The sequence below is a fragment of the Tamandua tetradactyla genome, chromosome 9 (assembly GCF_023851605.1).
Source record: "Tamandua tetradactyla isolate mTamTet1 chromosome 9, mTamTet1.pri, whole genome shotgun sequence".
NCBI classification, from domain to species: domain Eukaryota; kingdom Metazoa; phylum Chordata; class Mammalia; order Pilosa; family Myrmecophagidae; genus Tamandua; species Tamandua tetradactyla.
This window is the reverse complement of record NC_135335.1, coordinates 105,463,461-105,484,986: the sequence shown is the minus strand read 5'-3', so window position 1 is coordinate 105,484,986 and position 21,526 is coordinate 105,463,461. Positions and strand designations below refer to the sequence as shown.

Here is a 21,526-nt window from a genome sequence, read left to right as displayed (position 1 = left end):
TGTATCAGCTGGGAAGGCATGGGCTTGTGTCTGCTGGGAACTTTGACTTCTCTTCAAAGAGTGTCCTCAGGGGTGTTTTCCTTATTTTTTAAATATCTTTATTGAGAAATCTTTACATACATACAGTCCAGCCATAGTATACAATCAGTGGCTGACAATATTATCACATAATTGTGTATTCATCACCATGATCATTTTTAGAACATTTGCATCACTCCAGAAAAAAAAATAAAAAGAAAAAACTCATACATCCCATATCTCTTATCCCTCTCTCTCATTGACCGCTAGTATTTTGATCTACCCAATTTTTTACCCTTTATCCCCCCTACCATTATTCATCTATTTTTTTATCCTTTTTTTTTTTACTCATGTGTTGATATCCTGGATAAAAGGGGCCTCAGACACAAGGTTTTCTGCATCTCTAAACATCTGGGTCTCCTGTTGGCTCTGTCAGCTATAAAGTTGTTTTCCAAAGTGGTTCCCTCTTAAAGGGCTCCAGTAAGCAACCCCCACCTTGAACGGGTGAAGACACATTTCCATGGAAACCACCTAACGAAAAGGTTCCACCCACAACTGGGTGGGTCACATCTCCATGAAAACAACTTAATCAAAAAGATGCCACCCAGCAATATTGAAGGAGGATTAAAGAGCATGGCTTTTCTGGGGTACACAATGGTTTCAAACCAGCACAGTAGTATTTCAACTGAGTCTCGTGGCTCAGCAGATTGCCTCAAAAGAAAATGTTGCTATCGGTTCCAGGTTCTATTCTAAAATTAGATAGATTCCAAAGTCTGAATATGCACATCAACCAAATAAAGGCTTTTTAGATTCGGGTGTGGAGATTTAGATGGAGAAACCAAGCCAGGGTGGCAACATCTTCAATTTAAAAGGATAGTATGCCTTGTTATGTTGGAGGCATTGGAGATGAAGGGTGCACTGTCTAGGAATAAGGATGAGAAAGACGCCAGATGTGTCGCTAGTGCAATTATTCTCCAGGGGTGGTAGGTGGGGGTTGCTGGAAGAGAAATTAGCACAGTTTACTAAATATTTACTTTTAAAGACTATATATATATATATATATACACATAACCATTTTTGGCTTTTTATCCCTAACAAGATCACAAAGAGTTAAAAAGATGTACATTGGGTATGTATATGTGTTTTATAAAACTTCAGGAAAATGAAATAAATCCTGGTTTGCAAGATGGAGAAAGAGGCAGTCCTAGTCTTGCTAAGATCAGAAATGAAGGACTTTATCAGCATATGAATGTCAAAGGGACCCGCAGACAGTCACTATGCAAACTTACTGAAATCTCTAAATACCGAATTGTGTGAACAGTTTCCAAATTTACATGGGAATATATACTTGAAATCTGAAAATATGAGTAGGCATGAAGTAAACTCCAACAGAGCAAATTGGAGCTCATTAAAAAATACTTAAAAGATAACTCTTCAATTGCATTAATCTGAATTTCAAAAAAGAAAAAAGCCATGCATTTCAAAAGAATCTTTAGGGCCACAAAATTTCCCACCTACTCCTAGAGTCCCTTTTGACATCGCTTCATTTCAGGTCCACAGGATTCTCGCTTTGCCTTTCGTACTGAGTGACAGAAATTTCACTATGCTATGAAGCAGCCTACTTCATAAGCTTTCTCTCCTCCTGCTTATATGATCCCAACTGCTTTAGCCCCTTCCTTTTCATATGACATATCCTAAAAATTCCATGCATCCTACTAGGTTAAAATTGACATTTCTCCAGAGTGTCAAAGTCCCCATATATGGCTCACATTATCCCAGATATTTATCTGGTCAGTATAGAGTACAATGAGACTAATAAATCCTATCATACTTGATTTAACAGCAAAGTCTCCATTTTTTTCACATTAGCTCTTATAAACCCAGGTATCCTGCATCTCCATCTTATATTTGGGCAATTTATTTTTTTTAATAGAAGCGTTCACATTTATGTTTCCCCATTAAATTTCCTTTTGTTTGTTTTAATCTACAATTCAAATTTTTCCCCCTCGGGGGTGACTCTTAGGCTTAATTTTAAGTAAGTTTAGCCTATACTTTGTGGAGTTAAGTTTCATATGAACAAACCCCAAGATTGAGGGCTCTGCCTATTGCTTTGGTTGTCCCTACTGCTTGTGAGAATATCAGGAATTCTCCACTTGGGGAAGTTGAATTTTCCACCTTTCTCACCATTACCACAAGGTGACCTTGCAAATACTTTTTTATTCACTATTCAGATCATTCTGGGATTTATCGGGCATTACTCTGGACAAACCTACAAAATCTCATACCCTACACAAGGTTTCATGTACTTGTGGTGTTCAATTAAACTGTCCACACAAGTTATATTAGGAAACACATTAATAACATAAAATATAAAATTTGTACCAAATAAACATTTTTTGCTTTAGTCCCACACATAAGTTAAAGTTTTAAAATATGAATTACCATCTATTTTCAACATCCTGCAGTATTGACATTCCTTTGTTCTTCCTCATGCAAAAACATTTTTAAATTTGTACATTTAGTCACTATCATTATACACTCTAGGCATTCCTAGATTATACTATCTCAGTCTTTACTGTGTCTTTCCTTCTGATTTCACTTGTGCCCCCAGGCCTCCTCCCTCTATCATTCTCACATTCAGCTTCCTTCAGTGTTCTAACATTATTGTATTACAGTTAGGTAGTATTGTGCTATCCATTTCTGAATTTTTACAATCAGTCCTGTTGTACAACTTGTATCCCTTCAGCTCCAACTACCCAATATCTACCCTATTTCTATCTTCTGATGGTCTCTGTTCTTAACCGAAATTCTCCAAGTTCATTCACTAATGTTAGGTGATGTCAGTGAGACCATACAGTATTTGTCCTTTTGTTTCTGGCTAATCTCACTCAGCATAATGTCCTTAAGGTCCATCCATGTTGTAACATACTTCATAACTTTATTCTGTCTTACAGCTGCATAATATTCCATCATATGTATGATATTTAGTCACTCATAAGTGCCTAAACAAGCTGTGGTAAATACATATGGACTGTTTCCATGTATGTGGTATATACATATGGACTGTGGTATATACATACGGACTGTTTCCATCTCTTGGCAATTGCAAATAATGCTGCTATAAACATCAGTGTGCAAATGTCTGTTTGTGTCCTTGCCCTTATGTTCTCTGAGTAGATACCTAGCAATGGTATTGCCGGATCATATGGCAATTCTATACTTAGCTTTCTGAGGAACCACCAAACTGTCTTCCACAGCAGTTGTACCATTTGACACTCCCACCAACAGTGGATAAGTGTGCCTCTTTCTCCACATCCTCTCCAGCACTTGTTGTTTTCTATTTTATTGATAATGGTCATTCTGGTGGGTGTGAGATATCTCACTGTGGTTTTGATTTGCATTTCCCTAATAGCCAGGGAAGTTGAGCATCTTTTCATGTGCCTTTTGGCCATTTGTATTTCCTCTTCTGAGAAGTGTCTGTTCATGTCTTTTGCCCATTGTGTAATTGGGTTGTCTGTCTTTTTTAGGTTGAGTTGAACAATCTCTTTATATATTCTGGATACTAGGCCTTTATCTGATACATTGTTTCCAAATATTGTCTCCCATTGTGTAGGTTGTCTTTTTACTTTCTTGATGAGGTTCTTTGATGCACAAAAGTGTTTAATTTTAAACAGTTCCCTTTATTTCTTTCTTTCTTCAATGCTCGTGCTTCGGGTTGTAAGGTCTAGGAAACCCCCTCCTATTATAACATTTTAAGATATTTCCCTACATTTTCTTCTTAGTCTTAGATCTAATGTTTAGGTCTTTGATCCATTTTGAGTTCATTTTTGTATGATAATTGTATGACAATGCTACAATTCAATTTTGATTGGTAATTTTGTGTCCTGTCATCAAAAACATTAGTTACTTCTTCTAGATTTGATTATCCCAACACTTTTCGAGTGTGTATTTTATATATTTATGGAATTACCCTGATTGAAATTGTTAACCAGTTTGTAGATGAATAACAATGAACTTTTTAATTTGTTGAATATATAAATCTATGGATGAGAAACCCAGCATGCGTCTTTAAGGAATATGGAAAAGTTTGAAGTAAATCCTCAGCCTGGGGGAGTTGCTATCATCAGCAACTGTGCTTTTCCTGAGGTGTGCTTGATTCAACCACAGGAGAGTAGATCATGAATTTATTCAACTTGCCATTTTAAAACCTTAATCCTAGTTTCCCTAGAGGTCCTACTGGCTTAGAAACAAATTACTCTGACTAACACATTCAGCCACAGCCTACTTTTGAATTTTTGCCATTTGTCTTTCACAACAAATGGGAGGAACAAGTTATTTTCAAGGATTCACTTACCTGGACACTTCAGAATCTAAGCTACACTAAGCCATTTTTGCTGATCTGGCATGAGAAAACAAAAAAAGAAGTCACTTTAAAGTGATTATGTCCTAGCTACTACTACCAATAACAGCTTGAGGATCAGTAAGTGGAAGAAAGAGGGCGAATTAACCACAGAAAGAAATGAAATTCTTTGAAATCAGAAGGGTGAAAAGAAGGATGGAGCATTTGTATTGGTAGTGTATAAACACATAAAAACAGTTTCAAATCTGAACTGCTGCTAGCTGGGGGAAAAGAAAAGAACAAAAGAAGTATTGCTGAGTGTTCCAGAGCAAATACTCAATTTTAAAAACAAGCATAGAAATATTAAAACTTAGGATTTACAAATGGTTGTCATTTAGCCTCCAGTCATTTGTTTTGGCTGTTTTTCCTTCTCATATTTGTCTATGTGCAGAATTTGTCTTCCTGCCTGTTTGTCTATCAGAATGAACTGGAACGGCCATGGTCTGCCGTATCCAACCAACAGCTTGTCTATGTGACTGTTACTGTTGGTTCTGGCAGGAGTCAGCTGAGAAGCACTAAGATTCTACTCATGTCACCAGTGAAACCTCACTATCAAGCTGAGCGAATGCTGCCAGGGAACTGGAAGTGGCAAAGCACGAGAAGATGTAAACTCTAACCCTAAGCCTCTGAAGTCAGTGGCCTAGGAAAAGTGGGGTAGAATTCAGAAATTTTGTCTGTCTTTCTTTTTAGCAGGAAATGAGTTACTATTTTACATGACTCACAGAAGAATGAATGGATAGTGTACGAAATTACAATAATGCTTCTAAGATAAAAATCACCATCTATTCTTAAGATATTCCTCAAGCTATCTCACTCGCACAGATCCCTTTCCAGCCTTATCTGGATCTCTATCTCCTGCACGCCTTCCTTAATAGATGTGATTACTCTCAGCAAATGTAGGACAAAGTAACATAATGACAGCAATAACAGCTCATATGTACCAGGCACATATGTACTATGTGCTTCACATATATTATCACACTTAATCTTTTTATCTCTTGGAGGCATACTACTATTACCCTCATTTTAAAGATGAAGAAACTAAGGATATCTGAGAATGTCCTTAGTGAAATGACCCTTGTTTTTCAATAGGTTATCTTGGTTTCTCTCAGCTTTTGTACTGAACCTCATAACCTGGACCAAATGTGTTCTTCAAGAGTTAGCAATATGCAGCTTCAGCTAGTTCATTCTTCCCATCACCAAATTAACAAAGCTGGAACTTCAACCATGGAAAATAATATCGGAAGAGGCAAGGGAGCATCTTCTCTTTGCTTCTAGAAAACAAGCATTCCTTTGTTCAACAGAGACATGAGCTTGATAGATACATCTAAATTCACTAAATGGAGTTTGCATATCTTTGAAATCTATAAATTTATACGATATAGTACCAAGAAAAATGAAATGGAATTTATTGAACCATGTAAAAACCTCCTGTTAATATCAAAGACCACTGTTCTCATCTCAGTCCATGCTATAGTTCATTCTCGGTCTGGTTCCAGAGGGTCCCCAGAACCAGGGGGCGGGGAGGAGAACCTGAACTGGGCTGTGCAGCAGAGCAAAGGGCACATCCGGACCACAGAGAGAAGATTCCAGGCACGTCTGCTGGGAAGGCACTCGCAGTGGCTGGGGGAGCCCTCCCTCCAGACTCTGAGGATGCAACTGTGATAGCTGCAGAGATGAAGGAACCTGGCCCCAGCAGCTCCTGCACACCCTCGCTGATGCTGGAGCCAGACGGTCATTAGTGCCGTCTTGGGATGCTGGCGAGCACCCAGCTGCTGGGAATCCAGGACACATAAATCACTGAGTGAAAAGAAGTAGAGCAGACCTTTCCACCAATTCTCTAGTAGTTCTGAAATTATGTGCACGCAGACACATATGAGGAAAAAGCATTCCACCTTCATTGTGTGCTGTGACTATGAGCAAAGAGCATGAACTCTGCGGTCAGAATGTCAGACACAGAATCCCAGGATTGCTACTTGTTACTTTGCTACTTCTGTGACCTTGAACAAAGGTCTCTTGTTCCTATCTGTAAAGTAAGAATAATAGTGAGATTATCAAGATAAAACGATTGGCGTGTGTTAAGTGCTCACTGAAGCTGCCATCATCACCTTTGTTATTCCTTTTGCTGCACTAAATGATACACAAGCGATGCACTTTCCTCCCCTATTCCCACTGGTACTATTCTCTGAAATAGAATAGTTCAGTTTTATAGAATATACTTCTTCTCATATCCTAACTTCTGTAAACTTTCATAATTACTTGAATAAGTGCCTTAAAATAATGATCTTATTCCAAATACTATGATGTGGAACAAACAGCATTCATCAAAATACCTTTCTGGGTAGAAGCTGAGACCCCAAGGGACCTAAGTGCAGATGGGAGGGGACATGGCCAAAGGGCATATGCACTGGCCTATGCTAATGCTGCCTGCCACCCAGTTACTTTTCATAAGTTGCTAAACTTCAGTCCTTGGGTGTGAGTGGACTTTTGTGGGAATTAGGAGAGAGCTAGGCTTCATGTCTGATATAAGAGGTGGAACCCAAGTAACATGTGGTTAGAAAACCATGAGAAGAGGAGCTTCTGGAACTCACTCAAATGGTGGAAAAATGTCCTTTCATATGGCCTTGGAATTGGGTTTGGGAAAAGTTTAGCCTAATCTCTGACACTAAATTTGGAAAATCATGGACAATGTCAAGGTTAGACATCATTAAGAGGCTTCCAGTTAAATATAGTATATTGTTTACATGGTATTTATCTCCAATCTTTAAAAAAAAAAAGCTCTAAAATAATGGTAAAGGATTTTCACAAAAGCAAAATTCCTTAAGGGCAAGGAGAATTGAGAAGAAGACAATAGTAAAGAAGTCTACAAAATTTGGGGATCTGGAAGTGGATGGACTAGAGAAAGTAGTATAATAAGCCTGCTAGAGAAGCCTACAGGAACCCTTGCATAGCAGAACTGTGTTGAATGGCTTAGCTATTGGAAATATCGGGTCTTTTGATTATGGGATATGGCTACAGTGACGAACTATCCTGGTTTGTCTGGGACAGAAGGGTTTCATAGGACACAGAAGGACTTGCAGGGATAAATGCAAGACAGTCCTGGCAGTCTGGGATGGAAATCTCCCTGGGTGTGGCTGGAGCAGGAAAACAAGAGGGCTAATTGAAAGTTCAAACCACACATCTTTCCCTGAACTTGTATAGCCAAATGACTATCTTCCCCATATACAAATGTGATAAAACAAAGTTAAATTTAAAACATAAAACATCATTAAAAGTTTCTAGCATTCACACTTCCCATATGCAGATGCCAATTTGTAAAAATGAAAGGGCCTCTCTCTTGGCTACAAAATGTAAAGAATCCTTCAAACCTTTTCTCATGGATATGGATAAATTTACAGAAGCTTTCCCTGAAATAATTTCATCACTTCTTGGCAGCAAGAAATCCCAGCCATTGTGTTCTCAAATACCTATTCTCTTTAGTTGGATTCATTTTTATCCAGGAATATAAAATGGAATCCTTGTAGAGTACACTAGATCTAGCTTCCCAAACCTGGGGAGTTACAACCAAATTATGCAGAACTAGAATGTTCAGGGGTTGGGGCCAGGCATCTGTCAAATTTAGAGCTCCCCATATGATTCTTTTGATCAGTCAAGTTTGGAATTCGTTGTCCCAAAGGAAGCCAGGGCAGGTGTATGTTGTGAACACCTCAGGGATATGTGTAAGAGGAGACTGAGTAATATGACCTTTAGATAGGCCAAGATCCCTGGGGACATGGAAATGTGAATACAGAACTCTCTACCAGCTGCTGTTGTCATCAACCACCCCTTTCGGCAGTACAGTGTCAGCAGATCTTATCATCACAATGTTGACTCTTGCAGAGAGTCTGTACTGTGCAATGCCCTGCCTGCCCAGACAAACTGAATTCTGAAGTTTGCACCTAATCAGTTCTCTCTCCCCTGGTCAGAGCCAGAAACTTCTGAAGACTGATGATATAACTCCCTGTGAACATCCTGTCAGACTATGAGTACATGTAATTCTGCTCTGCTTAGCTCTACGCGAGGTGGCCTTGACTTTTTCCATCAGTCGTTTTTCACAAAAAAATAATGCACATTTGGACTTTACTTCTGTTCATTCCAAACAAAGCACCTGACAACTACTGAAGGCCACTGTCCAAATCAAGACCATAAAACGAAGAATATCGCTTATATAAGAGTATCTCTTCTTCAGAGGAAAATAAAAGTAAACAGAATAGACATGCCCAGAACTCTATGGTATAAGGAAAAATCGTCTCTTAAAAACATCTAGTAAAATTCCCTGAAAATTCTCACCAGAGGAAAAAACTTCATATTATAAAACTAAAATTTAATATAACACTATATGATTCCCAAGAAGTTTTCATCATTAAAATAGTTTAAAAAATTAAGCCCTTGAAAAATGCCTCTGGAGATACACTATAAAGACTTCTTCCAACTTCTGACATCTCTCTTCCCCTCTTCCATTCATCAGGGTAAGCCATGTGTAGGGAAAATCACCCATTTTCCAATATAAGACAAAGGTAATTTGGAGACCGTTCTTGGGGAAATGCTGGCTTAACAGTGTACATATTTGGGTTTCCAGACTGTGCAATTCTAACAATTAGAATGGTTTACAGAGACCCTTTTCCAGGTATAATCATCCATGCTTTTCACTCAAAAGCTACTGTTACTGTTATTTTCAACAAAGAATGACCTTGTTCAGGCACATTTATAAAAGAAGGCCCATATCCACAGGTGTGTTATGTTTCCATTATCCCTTTCATCAGGCCTACCACTCAAACAGGTGTTCAGTGAATAAAGCATTCAAAAGAAAAACCACCAACTACTACTAATATGGTGGAAGAATATCATGCGAGAGCCATACTTTTCCAGTTGGTATTTAACACATTATTTCTTCAAGTGCTTAAGGTTCCTCAAGCTACGGTCATTTTAACAAAAATTATTCATCAGTGTTGGCTTACTAGTTTGCCTAGCTGATGAGACTCAGACACCAGTCTGAACCACTGGGTGGCTAACATATAACATCTACTTATCTTTGATGGGCTGAAGTTAAGCTAAAAGCAAGCAAATGGTTAGAGGCTCCATGCTTCACCTCTTGAATTTAGATTATGATTTGGATTCCCAGATGAGAAAAAGCCAAAAGTTTAGGAATTACGTGCCTAAAGTTCCAGGTTTTACCTTGTTAGGAAGCCAAGCGGCAATAGAATATGGCTTTTTTCAAGTTTGCTATACCTAAATTTCTAATACTGGGCCCAATCAATCAGCTTGCTGGAAAGTGCATCAAGAAATGACTGATCCTGTCTGTCTAGCATTCATTAGTGGGCTGAAGATCTAGAACATTCATCTCTCTGATTTCATTGTTTAGTAGACAGAAAAACACTTTATAATACCATAAGACTGATGTAACATTGCAGACCAATCTGAAACTTGTTGGTGTTGGAAAAGACATTTAGTTTCTGCAGGCTTAAAGCTGCCAAGGAATTATTAGTTGGTAAAAGAAAATATTTGTTAAAATTATTTTACTTTTACAATTTTTTGCACCTTGTTCAAATTTTAAAAGTTGCCTTGAAGTCCAGATATTTATTTGAAAAATACAAAGAAAATTTTAGCATCACAGAAACAAATGATCAGTAAAATACAATTTAAATGACAGAAATTACAATGTAAATATAAATCTTTTCCAACAAAAAATCTAAAGGAAATAATCAAATCGCTAACATTATTTACATTTCTACATCACCTTCTCTACATGAAGCTCAACTGATCATTGTGCTTTCTTGGTTTATGAAAAATATCAAAGTAAGTCCTATTAAACTCTTTTGGCATTGAAATGTTTCATCCTAAGAGCTTATATTCATCTCGAATCAGCAACATTACATGTCTCTAGTGTACAAAGAACCAACATTGAGCCTTTCAGATCAATGAAATTCCAATGTTGGAATAGTTTGGGTTCACAGAATAGTGGGAATTTTAAAAGAAAGTCCTGGAAATAAAGGTAGCTGCAGGAGGGTGAACCCCACATCTGAGTATAAGCACTGTTCAAATCCTTGGATCACCACCGAACGACACATGTGCAGTGGACATTTCAGGAGGCCCAGCAAAAAATCAGGAGCTGGAAGCTGAGAGAATTAAGATTTTAGCTACAACTTACTATAGAAAGACAGACCGGAATTCAAATCGAGCCAGGTTAACTACCTGTGAGCGCAAGAACCATCACTCTTCAGAAAACCATAACTGAATCCAGAGTTTCTACAATGTATTATCTATAGTATCCAGTGTATGATAAAAAATAAACAGGCGTATGAAGAAACAGAAAAATATGACCACGTCAAGAAAAAAGGCAGCCAATAGAAACTGAACAAGATGTCCCAGATGTTGTAATTATTTTAAAGACGTTATTAAAGGAAGATATACTCATATTGAATGAACAGGTAAGCAATTTCAGAAGAGATACTGAAACTATACAAGAACCAAATGCAAAGTCTAACATGAAAACGTACAATAACCAATATGACAAATCCCTGGATGGGCTTAAAAAAAGATGGCAGATGTCAGAAGTAAGATTTATTGAACTTGAAGAAAGAGCAATAAAAAATTTGCAATGATGAACAAAATGAAAAAATGAACAGCACTTCGGTGACTTTTGAAACAAAAAGTCTAACACACCTTTGGAATCTCAGAAGGGAAAAGAACGAAGAATGGGATGGAAGAATGCTTGAAGGTCTACTGGCCAAACGTTTTCCATTTTTGGTGAAAAATACAGGCTCACAAATCTAAGAAGCTCATTCAAGCCCAAGCTGACTAAATATAAAGCAAACTACAACTAGGCGCATCACAGTCAAACTGGTGAAATTCAAAGTTACATAGAAAACCTTGAAAACAGCCAGAGGGGGGAAAAATGGCATATCATGTGCTAGAGCACCATAATATGAATGGAGGTCAGCAGACAACAAAACATGCTTAAAGTGCTGGAAGAAACAGAAAGCTGTCAACAAAAATTTTTGTTGCAAGAAAACCACCATTCAAAAATGAAGGCAAAATAAAAATATTATCAGACAAAGTCTGAGAGAATTTATTGCCAGAAATCTGCAACAGGAAGGGCTAAAGGAGGATGTTCAGGTTGAAGGAAAATTACACTAGATACAAACTTTATCTACAGGAAGCAATGAAGAATACCAGAAATGGTAAACAGATGGTGGGCAAATATATGTATTTATTTTCTTCTCTTAATCAAAAAAATACATATAGCTCTTTAAAGCTACAATAATAAAACTGTAATATTAAAATGCAGATGTAATATATGACAATAATTTCAGAAAGAATGAGGTAAATGAAATTATAATAGTGCAAAGTTATATTCTATATGAAGAAGTACAATATCAACTCTAAGAAGACTATAATAAATTGAAGATCAGTACCGTAACCCTTAAAGTAAAAACTAAACAATGCAAAGATGTGTAGTTAAAAAGCCAAGAGGGGAATTAAAATGAAATCTTCAAAACATTTAATTAAGCAAAAAGGAGACATGAAAGAGAAACAGAGGAGCAATGAAACAGAATACATATAAAATAAATAGCAAAAAAAAGAATATAAAGTCAACTATATTATTGAAATATCTGAAAATGGACCAAAATTCCAGCAAAAAAAGAGATTTTTCTGGATAAGATAAAAAATTAAGACTCATTACGTGCTCACCACATGAGTCACACTTGAAATAAAACACGTTTAAGTTGAAAGTAAAAATATGAATTTACATAGTTATACCATGAAAACACTATTGAGAAAGATCCAACAATGATAAGTGTACACACACCTAATAAAAGAGATTCAAATATTTTAAAAAACAGAGATTCAAATTTATGTAGCAAATTTGAAAGAACTAAAAGGATCAATATACATAGTCAGAGATTGTAAAATCTATTTCTCAATAACTGATAAAGTAACTAGACCATGAGTAAATAAGGACACAGCAGATTGGAGCAACATTATCCAACATGATGGCCTAACTGACATTTGTAGCCACCACATCCCACAACTAAAAGCACATGCAAGAGCACATGGAACGGCCAGAAAGAAAGACCACATGCTGGATTAAAAAAAACAAAAACAAGTCGACAACATGGATGAAGCTTGGAGACATCATGGTCAGTAAAATAAGCCTGACGCAAAAGGACAAATATCGTATGATCTCACTGATATGAAAGAATTAGAATAAGCAAACTCATAGAGTTCAGGATCTAGAATATAGGTTACTAGGGGATGGGGGTAGGGATAAGAAATGGGAATTTAAGGCTTGAAATGTACACGATTCCTACTTGGAGCAACAGAAATGTTTTGGTAATGGGTAGTGGTGATGGTAGCCTAACAGTGTGAATGTAATTAACAGAACTGAAATATATATATATATACTTGAATATAGTTAAAAGGGGAAATGTTAGGTTGTTCATATGGCAGTAAAATAAAAATACTTTAAAAGAATCCATGAAACAGCACTGCAAAATCAGTGAACACTAAAACCAAGTGAAGCCCTAAGTTAAAATTGCACTATAGTTAACAGTCCGATTATAAAAATATGCTGTCATCAATTGTAACAAGTGTTCCACACCAATGCAAGATGTTAACAACAGGATGGTATGTGGGAAACCTGTATTTTATGCAGAATTGTTCTGTAAATTCAGAAGTTCTCGAATAGAAATAGTTTTTTAAAGTATACTAGTGCTATACTATTAAATACCAAACTTATGTTTTAAAGTAGACATCTGTTGAAGCAGGACTAAAAAGAATTAAATTATTAAGAGCAGCGACCTTTAGAGGGGATAAGCAGGGGGAATAAGTCTAAAAATTTTCAAAAGATTGAAATCTTACGGAGTATGTTCTTTGGCAACAACTGAATTAAACTAGAAAACACAATTAGCAAAATACATAGAAAATACCAAAATATTTGGAAAGTAGACAGGATAAATACCCATGAGTTATATAAAAGCATCACAAGGAAATGAGCAAATGGTTTGAAGTGAAAGATAACATAGAACTGTGAGATTTTATATATGTATATGCTTTCTATTGCTTCTGTAACATATTACCATAAGTTTATTGGCTTAACACAGCACGTATTTATCACAGTTCTGTGAACCAGATGTCTGGGCACAGGATTGAGCAGGTATATCCCCTGCTCAGAGCTTCACAAGACCAAAATCCAAGTGTTGGCTGGACTGACTTCTTATCTGGAGCTCTGGGGGAGACTCCACTTCCAAGTTTATTTAGGTTGTTGGCAGAATCAGTTCCTTAGGGTTGTAGAACTGAGCTCCCTGTTTCCTTGACACATAGACTTCATCTTCAAGTCAACAAGGAAACACTGAATCCTTTTTCATACTTCAAAACTCTGATTCCGTCTTCTGCCACATCTCTCTGCCTCCAGCCTGAGAAAGATCTCTGCTTGTAAAGACTCATGTGATCAGATTGGGCCCAACCAATATTTCAGGTCAGTCTTCATATCTGAAGGTCCATTGCCTTAGTAACACCAATAAAGCCCCTTTTGTCACGTAACCCAAAGATGCTTTGTGAGTGCTATTCTTGCCTACCACAATACACTAAAGGGATGGGTAGATAGATACAGATACATAAGAATAAAGCAACTGAGTTTGCTATTTTAAAACATTTCCACAAAGTAAACTTCAGGCTCTAAGAGCTAAACTGGCAAACTCTTATCAAGCAATTAAGAACCAAAATACACCAATCTTAACAAAACACGTTCAGAAGACAGAAAAAGTCACTCTCAGCATATTTCATAAGGCCAACATAACTCAAATATTAAAACCTCACAAAAGCATTTAAAGAAAATGCAAACCATGCCCCTTAGGAACTAAAAAGCAAATGCCTTAATGAAATATTATCGAACTGAATTTAGAAATATGTAGAAAAGATAATAGGACATGACGAAGTAGAACACAAGATTGTTTTAACACTAAAATCAACCAGTGTAATCCTAAAGAATAAAGGAAATTTATTTATACCATGTGAGCACTTCAAGAGATACTGATAAAGTAGAGGACAAAATTCAATGTCCATTTATGTTAAAAACAAATACTGGGTGGGCCACGGTGGCTCAGCAGGTAAGAGTGCTTGCCTGCCATGCCCGAGGACCTGGATTCGATTCCCCGGTGCCTGCCCATGTAAACAAACAAACAAACAAACAAACAAACAAAAAAACAAATACTATCGGCCAACCAGGAATCAAAAGAAAATTTCCTTTGTATGATAAAGGGTTTCTATTTTGAAAACATGCAGCTAGAATCTTATTTAATGGTGAAAGACTGAATGATTTCCACCTAAGATTAGGAACAATCTGCTGTCATCACTTTTATTCAACATTGTACTGGAGGTCCTATGTTGTGCACTAAAGTAAGGGAAAAAAGCAGACATTAGAAAATAAGAAGCAAATTGTCTGTATTTTCAAATGATATGATTGTTTGTTTAGAAACTCCTAAGGAAACTCTAGAAATAATAAATTTGCAAGTTCTCAGGACACAGGGTGAAGACAAACAGATCAGCAGAAGAGTTTTAAAAGTCCATATATCCCTCCCTCACCTAACCTATGGTTAAATGATTTCTGACAAAGGCATCAAAGCAAGCCAGCAGGGAAGGGAATAATTTTCTCATCAAGAGCAGCTGGAATGATTATCTAAAAAATAAACCTCAGCCATTACCCTATCCTCTCCAGAAAAATTAATCTGAGACTGATCATAGATATAAATATAAAAGCTTAAACTAAAAAGCTTTGAGAAGACAGTATCTTCATATCCGTTATAGGTGAAAATTGCTTGGACAGGATCCCAAAGCAATAACCATAAAATAAAAATATTTGACAAGCTAGATTTTGTTAAAATACAAAAATATTCATCAATAGACGCTATCAAGAATACAAATATGCAAACCACAAAATGAGAAAATATATTTACAAAATATATATCTGAGAAAAAACTTGTTTCAAGGTTGTATAAAGATATCCTGCAACTAAGCAATAAAAGGAAAAACAAACCCCACCCCCTAAATGGACAAAAGACTGGAACAAACACTTCACCAAAGAAGATAGACAAATGGTGAAGCAGCACATGAAAATGTGCTCCACATAATTTGTCATCATGAATATACAAATTTAAATCACAATGACATGCCACAAAACATCCCTTAAAATGACCAGAGTTTAAAAGACCATGTTTTTGAGGACATGGAGCAACTGGACCTCTCACACATTGCTAGTGAGAGTAGAAAATGGTACCAACACTTTGGGAATGCTTTGGCTATTCCTTGTAAAATTAAACATACATGTTATGCTTGATCCCAGCAACTCTACCGCCAAGTCTTAACTCAAGAGCAATGAAAACACATCATTATAAATAGACCAATACAAGAATATTAATAGACTTATTCATAATAGTCCCAAGCTGGAAATCTCTCAATGTCCATCAACAGAATGGATAAGAAAGCATGGCAGAGTCATACGACAGTATAAGAGTCAACAGTAAAACGGATTTAATTACTGATAAATGTAACCTCATGGATGAATATCACCCACATTACACTAAGCAAAATAAATTGGACTCAAAAGGGTGTATACTGTATATTCTGGAAGTCTATGAACTTCTAGAACAAACGAAACTAATCAATAGGAACAAAAGTAAAAGAACATTTCTTGTGTGTGTAAAGGGCTTAACTGGGGAAAAGAATGAGATAACTTTTTGGGCTGATGGGACTATTCTATATTTTTATAGTACTGTGTGTTGCACAGATGTATCCATTTACCAAAGCATCATAATTCTCATGATTTGTGCATTTTGATGCAAATAAATATTCCCCCAAAAAACAAACTGTAAATTAACAAACACACAATAGATCTATATAATACCAAATAACTCTCAAAGATTTAATTCTCACAGGTCATAGTAACTTTCCTAATAAATTGTGACCTATTCCAATGGCTTATCTAGAACTTCTGAACCAAATTAATGAATGGAAAATAGGAAAAATTGTTTGGACAACTGTTAACCTATACAAGGCTGTTTTTCAGGTGTCCCAGCTGCTTGTTCTCCTAGAGGTGCATATCTTTGGTGTGAGGGCACTCTCAGGAAAACCCATGCCTGAGTGTAAAAATACAATTAGTTCTTGGAATATGGTGGTCAGCAAAGGAATTTCCAGTTCCAATGCAAGCTTGGGATGGCAGGGGGAAAAGATGGCTACGCCATGTGATATATTCACAACTTCTTGGCTGAAAACAGTGGAAATGGAAACACACCCTTGCGCCAAAGAAGTCCATCTTTACTACAGATTAATTCCCCATACTCTACTTTCATCTAAGAAGAGAGGTGGATACCTGAGGATTTAGCCCCAATGGAGAGGGGAAGAATTTCTTGTTCCTTCAAAGTCAACCAGAGATTTTCTCTGCTTCTATAAGGTCTAAACTTCTATTTCTTATAAAGATAGAGGGATCATCATTGAGGATGAATATGCTTAGGAATTCAGTGGTAATAAAGTATAAAAATACCATGTACCATCATAGCAAAATGAAACAGTAATAGTTGGACCCTAATTTTTTCTCAGTGGTCTTTGTATACAGCACAGCAGTATTTAATATCTATCTAGTGGCTTTTCCCTGATCTTCAACTTTAGTTTAATCTATATTTTTTCTATCCAAACAATCTATTTTTTGGCACTGTGCTTCACGATTTTAAGTGGATATTTTTCTTTGAAGTTTCCTAAATAGTCAGAAAGCTCTACATTGATTAGATGACCCAAGAAGCTTGTAAAGAATACAACTGAAAAGTAAGCAATTAATCAAAGACAATGGATTCTACTCTAGTCCTTCAAGAGAGTAACTGGACATACAAGGGATTACAAATCCAGAAAACAAGCTATTTTAAAATATTGGCCTTATCAAATATTTAGTCTAAGTTTGCACAAGTTTATTTTATAAACAGAAGATAGCCCCATTTTTCTTTCTTCCAAACCAAATCAATTAATCAAATTATATCAACAGGGCCCTCAATCTTTATATCAACATTTTGGGTCTTCTTGGGGAACCAAAATAATAGATATAACAGAACCAAAATAATGGGGCTTTTAGGATGACTTATGACTCTACCATATTGGGAAAGTTATTTAATCTCTATAAGCTCCAGCTATCTTGCTTATAATTAAGCTAATGACTTGAGTTGTTATAGATATTAAATGAGATCTGAAAGCAAGTCACAGTACTTGGCACGATAAGCCTGGATTTGTTCAGTCTGGGTCCTGGATCAAATGACCATTTGTTCACCAGAGTCTTTTCCTCAAGTTGGATGCACTTCTCTTCCCCATTTCATTTGGACCTCAGGATTTATGTACACACTGAATGAAAAAATACAAAATGACCATCTCCTGCATTAAAATTTTAACCTCAACAACTTGGGACACTACTAAATTTTGTTCCTGGTTACTTGGTTACAAAGGAAATACAGACATCAAAGACTATCATTGTGTATGGTTTTAATAGACACTATAAAAGAACAATTATTATCCCTCATTTTTCATCTATTCAGAGATAAATATTCCTCAGAAAATACAAGTATATCAAAGATGGCTACTTTCAATAGAACATTCAGCTGTTTATATAAGCACATCAAGTGCTTTTTAGAAGACATTACACAATTTTTAAAAGGCTCTACTGTTTCAAGAAAATAGAAGCAAATTAGGAAATCAACAATTAAGTTTAAAAGCTCACCTTGCTTCATATCACCAAATGAACTAAATAAATATTTTTTAAAGTAGAAGTCTCTTAGGATAGCAAAACTATAGAATGAGGTTTTGTTTGTGGCTCATCATTCCAGAAACCTAAGTAAAAAATATTTGGAGAATATATTTAAAATGATAATATGGTACAGTCTTTGAATGGAAAAAAATAAGTGTCAACCCTATCTTGCTGCATTTTCATATATTGAAGTCACCTGGAATATGATTATAATTCAAAAGCACAATAGATGAGATATTATGTGTTACTAAAAAATTAAAGCATGTTTATAATTTTTACTCTTTCTATCATTATATATATATATATAAACATATATATATATTTAAATCTATAATAGAGGAAAAGGGGTCACCAGGACAACACTACATGTACCAGTTAAATTGAATCAATGTGTGCTCTTTAACAAAATCTTCTAAAGAAAATAGTCTTTGATTTCTTAAAATGTACATGTTACTCATAGTAGCATTTGGGCACTTAAATATTTAGATTTCAAAAATCTAGGCCCGTGAATAAAATCCACCATAAATATAATAATAACTTCATCCACAAGCAAATTAATTTTACGTTGCATAATTTTTATATTACTTCTTTATTCATTAAAGTTCTAACTAAAATATGGAATTACAGCACCTACTATATAGTTAGTGGACATATAAAATAAAGCATTTTCACAGGCATTAATTTCATACAGTTCTGTAAAAATTTAAAGACACTTCTCAATATCCTAAGCAACTCTTGTAAGAAAATAAAAATGAACATAGTGTGATCAATTTTTTAGTAATTTATTTTGATAGAAAGACTTCAGTGCTATTATGAGGGTTGACTTGAAATTTTAAAAAGCTACTTTTAAAGTCTATTGTCAATGTTTATTTATAATAAAATGATCAATTTAGACAGTTGGCCCCTAGCAGTATCTCCAGAAATGGAAAATTATCATAAGCCAATATATCTTGATTGCAATAGCTTATTGTCTGTCCCGATTCTCTACACATCAGGTCTATAATTAAAAATTGAGTCACACACAGAAGTATTAGAAGACACAAAATGGGACCGATGTTGTCTGGAACAAATCAAAATTTCAATAACTCATAAGGTAATTTGAACACTTCCATTATACAATCCTTCAGCAAACAATTAGATTCCACAGATTTTCCATTTACCAGTTCAGTCAGTGCATCTTAATATACACAAAATATAAAATAAATGAAAAGTAAATCTCAGCATATGTTGAACGTCCTCGATTCATGAAGAGACCAGTTAGAAAACGTTTAAAACCCGAATTAAAGTCAAATATTTATATTGTTGGATCTGACAGCAGACGTGGGTTCTCAAGGGAGACAACGCATTCCAAACGGAGTGCTCCATTCTCCTTTCAACCCCATTCATAAAGTGCCTCTCATTTGAGCAATGGGATCATCCTGTTTGGTTAACTGCTTGGTTAAGGAATATAGGCTGATGTTTAGCGATAACTGGTTGTACATACAAACGAGAAAGTATCACTTATCTGTACTTAAAAAAAAAACACACAAACTTAAGGCAAAGGCACCTTTGCACCGGTGTCGTTTGCATTTCTTGAAGGAAGCAAACCTAAGAATCTGACTGAAATAAACACACAAATGGGCACATCACACAGGAAAGCTCAAAGGGTGTTTTCAGAAACGGAGGGGTAAGCCAGTTATGTGGACATTGATAAAGGGCTGCCATAGCTCTTGAATAAGTCAAACGCAAACGATTATGCCCTTTTCTGTTGATACGATCAGGGCCATAAATGAAGAAAAGGGGTTGTGAGAACCCTAACGTTGGCCTCACCTTTCCTAACGCGCTCAAAACCAGACTAGAGATCTCGCAACCACGGACCCAGCTGATCTCGGGTGCATTTGTACCGCGAACCCAAACACGGGAACCAAGAGCGCAGACTAAGGCCAATAGGAGATGCATGTTCCGCTGACTTTTGTTTGATCGGGTCTTCAGTTTAGACAGACACTCTCATTCTCCTTAAGGAGCCGGGAAAATAATGAATACCCCTCTTCCTCATCAAAACAGCCCCCATCACAGCCACAAGGAGGGCAGAGGCGTCCACCTCTGCCCCCATGACCTAGTCACTGAGCCGCGTCTCCGCGGGTGGCCGCCTCGACCTTCCCTTTGGTCCCGCACAGTTTGTGCATGGAGCGAGTGGGGAAAGCATATCTCTCTATTCCTCCTGAGGCCACACTGCTTTTAGACCCACCTGCATGGGCGCTTCGTGTCTCATTGTTGACAAAATGTCCTTTATCTTTGGCTAGAACAGCGCTGGCACGGATGCCTGGTCACGCATGCACCGCCGGAGCGCTCCACGGTCCACACTCTGCGCTCTTAGGGCTAGCTAACGCGCTCCAACATCAGCACTGGAGCTGTCCCCTCCTGGCGCCGCACACGCGTACTGGTCCAGAGCCCCGCACGCTCATGGGAGTCGTAGTTTTATCCTGCGGGATTTCCGAGCAAACGGGAGATCTTCGAACTACATCTCCCGGCAAGCAAGCAGCTAGCAGCTTCGCTCCTTCAGTCCGCCTCCGCCGCAGAGCCTCCCTTCTCCGCCTGCCGAATCGCTCCTCACTCGCCTCAGTTACCACTCACCACCTTGCTAGCCCATTTTCTCGCAAGGCTCGAGCAAAAGTGACCCCAGCCCATTTCAACTGGAAATTTTTATTTGCTATCTATTGCCTTTGGAAGGCACATTGTGGTTTCCTGGTTAGAAAACTCCACCTTGTGCTAATTCCCAGTACAAACGAAGTCTGCGCTGGGGACTCTCCGCCCCATCCTGAATCGGGAAAGTTTGTACATTTCCATAGATAGCGTGGGGGTGGTTTTACAATCTCATTCAACAAGCACCCGGAGAGAAAGACGATGAATGGCACGCAAGTAAGGAAGGCGGCTTACCTGCACAGTTGCACTGAGAAGGCGTGCGCACACACATGCATACACACGCGCGCACACACACGCGCACACACCAAAGTCCATCAAAGCAAGATTTCGCGCTGAGCATGCTGAGGGACTCTCTTTGGCTTACCTTTCCGTACAGCTCCATTGCAACTCGAGGTGCAGAAATTCTCAGTAAGCCCTCTTCAACAAACGGGGTTAGGGTCTCAGACAAGAAGCGGGACTAAACCGAAAAAGACACAACACAATGGAAGGGGTGGGGGTGGAGGCTGGCGGAGATAGAAACGGGGGACGTGGAAAGGACAGCTGATTTAGATGGATGGCTTCTTTCCTCTGGAGGGGAAGCGTGTTGTCTTCAAGTGGCAGCTGCGGAG

At 37.2% G+C, this 21,526-nt stretch overlaps 1 protein-coding gene across 1 annotated transcript in view; it reads right to left on the bottom strand.

Annotated features, from left to right (window-relative positions):
• The window catches only part of RAB3C (RAB3C, member RAS oncogene family), a 288,126-nt gene extending 267,493 nt beyond the window's left edge, over positions 1 to 20,633 (bottom strand). Inside the window, exon 1 of the mRNA XM_077117206.1 lies at positions 20,464 to 20,633. Within this exon, the coding sequence (XP_076973321.1) occupies positions 20,464 to 20,487 (24 nt within the window). The 5' untranslated portion in view covers positions 20,488 to 20,633. The remainder of the gene's footprint in view (positions 1 to 20,463) is intronic.
• Positions 20,634 to 21,526: the final 893 nt, after the last annotated feature.